Below are 1984 nucleotides of genomic sequence, written 5' to 3'. Positions count from 1 at the left end.
CATAAGCTTCGTTGCATATGAGTATAATGGAATAATAATAATAATAATAATAAGAAGAAGAAAACATATGCTCAAGTAGCAGAATCTGCTGTCTTCAAACCTGCTATCTCAAAACCTGCTCAAAATTCTGAGAAAACTGAGAAGAATATTACTCAGACCTCTGTTCATAGAAAAGAAGAGAAAAAAATGCAAAAAGAGAAAAACTTTCAAATCTTCAGAAATAGAAGACTTATTCTCAAGGTCTTAAATCAGAAGATCTTGCAAAGAAACAAGTAAAACTCAAATCTCATTTTTAGAATTAGAAATGAAATTAACTAGTGATTCTTTTCTCAGTTAATAACTGATATTAAAGTTCAAAAACTAGTTATAGCTTCAATTGAGTCATCTTTGTTTGAAAATTTCATTATTTTAACTATAATGTCTAAATTCAGTGCAAAATTCCTCATTCAGAATGAGAATCTCTGAAAATCAGTAATACAATCTCTACTGAATACAATAATTCTATCTGAGAGAGATGAAAAATGAGACAAATTCATTCTTCATAATATTTCAGTTGAAATTTTTGACTGTGAGAAAGAAATACTACTTCTTAAAAATGAATTAGAAGAATACAATTCTATTCAACTGAGAAAAGAGTCTGTATGACTTAATTCAATTGAGTTCAGACAAAGCAGAAGAAATGTCTCTATTCTAATATATACAAGAATACTTAAATAATCAAGAATCTCTGAAGTAAGAGTAGCAGATTTGAAAATGAGAGTTCATGAATACAAAGACTCAAGAATAAATCTCAAAGCTCAACACAGTGTTCAAACTGTCAAAGATATGAACACTTTACAATCTCTTGTTTCAGAGACTCAAAATGCGCGTTCTATACTAGAGATCACAAAACTAGTGAGCATAAATGTGAAATATGCTTAAAAAGAGATGAAATATGTCAATATACTCTGTCTAAATGCTTCAATTGTAAAGAAAAACATGCATCTAGCTTAAAAGAATGTGTATTTGCTTCAAGAACTCAGAAGAACTGAAGAAAAGATGATGCTTAAAGTAAATCTAAAACTGAAGAGAAAAGTCAAGCCAGTAAATTTATAACTGCAAGTTTAAAAAGAAGAAACTCTCAACTATCTAAATCTTCAAACTTCAATTCTTTAGCTAAATGTAAACAGAATTTAAATTCTCAAACATCTGTTAAGATTAGAGAATTGAGAAATGACTCTGATGATAAACTAGATAGAATGTAAGCAGTTGAGATTTCTGCTTTTTACAATAGTTCTAATCTACTATCTGATGATAGTGATTAGATTCTACTCTATCTTCACTCTCTTTTAGTATGAATGTACAATAAAAATAACAAAAAATGTTTAAAAACTCTTCAAAAATCATATTTATTTAAAATAATATGAATAGAAACTCAAACTGCATTTATTCTTATCTTCAGATTGTATTTGAATAAAAAGTTAACTTTGTACTTCTTCAAGAATCAAACTTTGATACTGAGTAAAAGTATATCATTTCTCATTCAAGCTATTACTGCTTTCTTTCTGAAAAATCTGAGATAAAATCAAGAGTAGTGATCTATAGAAGAAAAAGATCAAGATATTAATTTAATCTGAGATTTGATATTATAACTGACTCTGATATTCTAGTGAGTGATATTATAGATAAAGAGAATGAGTTTACTACTATTCAACTCATAAATATCTAGAATGAGAAGTCATTGAAAGAAAACAACAATGTCTGAACAATTGACAGAGAATTTTTAAATATAACTCTCTTAAAAAACTCTATAATTGCAGAAGACTTCAATGCACATCATTTCTGATAAAACTCAGAATGCATAAGAGTAGTAAGAGCAGATAAACTGATTAAATAAACTTTTAAGTATTCAATAAATTTAGTTAACAAGTCTGATCAATAAACATTCTTTAGAAAAAGTATGAAAAAGAAATCTATTATAGATCTAACTTTCATATCATAAAAT

The 1984-nt window shown here is 27.1% G+C and overlaps 1 protein-coding gene across 1 annotated transcript; it reads left to right on the top strand.

Moving 5' to 3' along the window:
• Window positions 1-806: 806 nt before the first annotated feature.
• BDBG_18089 (uncharacterized protein) lies at window positions 807-999 on the top strand (the record flags this gene model as incomplete). Its single annotated transcript, XM_031725675.1, has 1 exon — window positions 807-999. A coding segment is annotated over one exon (192 nt), but the record flags the coding sequence as incomplete, so codon positions are not given.
• Window positions 1000-1984: the final 985 nt, after the last annotated feature.

The sequence above is a fragment of the Blastomyces gilchristii genome (assembly GCF_000003855.2).
Source record: "Blastomyces gilchristii SLH14081 genomic scaffold supercont1.58, whole genome shotgun sequence".
Taxonomy (NCBI): domain Eukaryota; kingdom Fungi; phylum Ascomycota; class Eurotiomycetes; order Onygenales; family Ajellomycetaceae; genus Blastomyces; species Blastomyces gilchristii.
This window is presented reverse-complemented; position numbering and strand designations above follow the sequence as displayed.